Genomic DNA, 1590 nt, shown 5'->3' with positions numbered 1-1590 from the left:
TAAGTTTCGCTCGTATATCTTGGGAAGTAAAGTTGTGGTGTACTCGGATTATAGTGCGGTGCGTTATTTAAGGGAAAAGAAGGATGCAAAACCGCGTTTGATTCAATGGGTGTTATTGTTGCAAGAGTTTGAACTTGAAATTCGCGACAAGAAGGGATGTGAAAATGTCGTGGCCGATCACTTGTCGAGAATCACCCTTGAGGGTGTTGATGGTCCGAAAGAGATAAACAAGAGATTTCCGGATGAACAGTTGCTCTTTGTTTCGACCGCACCGTAGTATGCCCATTATGTCAATTATTTGGCCACGGGTGCGACTCCGGAATATTGGTCCAAGAAGAGAAGGCAACAATTTGCAGCCCAAGTTAAGCAATACATTTGGGATGAACCGGATCTCTTCAAGATTGGAGCGGATCAAGTAGTGAGAAGATGTGTACCCGAGAACGAAGTACAAGAGATCTTGAAACACACTCATTCGTCGGCATGTGGGGGTCATTTTAGTGGCTCTAAAACGGGGTACAAAGTACTTATGTGTGGATTCTATTGGCCGACGATTTTCAAGGATGCTAGTGAATTCGCTCGGCATTGTTTAGATTGCCAACGAATGGGGAGTATATCGAAATGGAATGAAATGCCGTTACAACCTATTTTGGTTGTAGACACTTTCGATGTGTGGGGCATAGACTTCATGGGCCCGTTTCCAAATTCGTGCGGGTACTTGTACATTCTTGTTGCAGTTGACTATGTGTCAAAGTGGGTTGAAGCGGTTGCAACAAGAACTAATGATCATTCCGGGGTGTGCAAGTTTGTACAAGCCAACATCTTCTCAAGATTTGGGATTCCCCGAGTTATCATAAGTGATGGTGGATCGCATTTCAAGAATTTTGCATTTGGCAAATTGTTGAAGCGTTATGGTGTGAATCACCGAATTGGAACACCCTATCATCCTCAAAAAAGTGGCCAAGTTGAAGTGTCGAATCGACAAATTAAAGAAATTTTGATGAAGACGGTTCGAGTTGATAAAAAAGACTGGTCGACTAAGTTAGATGATGCATTGTGGGCCTATCGCAAGGCTTACAAGACGCCGATTGGTACTACTCCGTATCGGTTGGTGTATGGAAATGGATGTCATTTGCCAATGGAGTTGGCTCACTAGGCATTATGGGCAATTAAGAGTGTTAATTTGGATTACAAGGGAGCCGGTGAGTTAAGAAAGTTGAAATTGAACGAGTTGGAGGAAATACAGGATGAGGCATATGAATGTGCTTCGAATTACAAAGACAAATTGAAGAGAGTGCACGATGCCAAGATAAGGAAACAAACATTTGAGGTTGGGGCAAAAAGTGTGGCTTTATAATTCAAGACTCAAATTGTTTCCCAGAAAGCTCAAGAGCAAATGGATGGGCCCGTTTGTGATCACTAGGGTCGGGAAGTTTGGCGATGTGGAGATTGAAGACATGCAAAGTCAAGCTAAACAAGTTGTGAATGGCCATCGTCTCAAACCATACTTAGAAGGGAAAGATGTGAACATGCTTAACAATGAGTTTCCTCTTAAGATCACCGGACGGTTCCACCGCATAAAGGCCAAGGTGT

The 1590-nt window shown here is 43.1% G+C and overlaps 1 protein-coding gene across 1 annotated transcript; it reads left to right on the top strand.

The window, feature by feature from the left end:
• The first annotated feature begins 601 nt into the window (after positions 1-601).
• On the top strand, positions 602-1153 carry LOC143564060 (uncharacterized). Its single transcript, XM_077051451.1, has 2 exons — positions 602-793; positions 905-1153. The coding sequence occupies exons 1-2, from the start codon at positions 602-604 to the stop codon at positions 1151-1153; spliced, it is 441 nt and encodes a 146-aa protein (XP_076907566.1).
• Positions 1154-1590: the final 437 nt, after the last annotated feature.

The sequence above is a fragment of the Bidens hawaiensis genome, unplaced genomic scaffold (genome assembly GCF_021521415.1).
Source record: "Bidens hawaiensis isolate Kalapana, Puna unplaced genomic scaffold, B.hawaiensis_p1.1 tig00001206_1, whole genome shotgun sequence".
Lineage (NCBI taxonomy): Eukaryota > Viridiplantae > Streptophyta > Magnoliopsida > Asterales > Asteraceae > Bidens > Bidens hawaiensis.
This window is presented reverse-complemented; position numbering and strand designations above follow the sequence as displayed.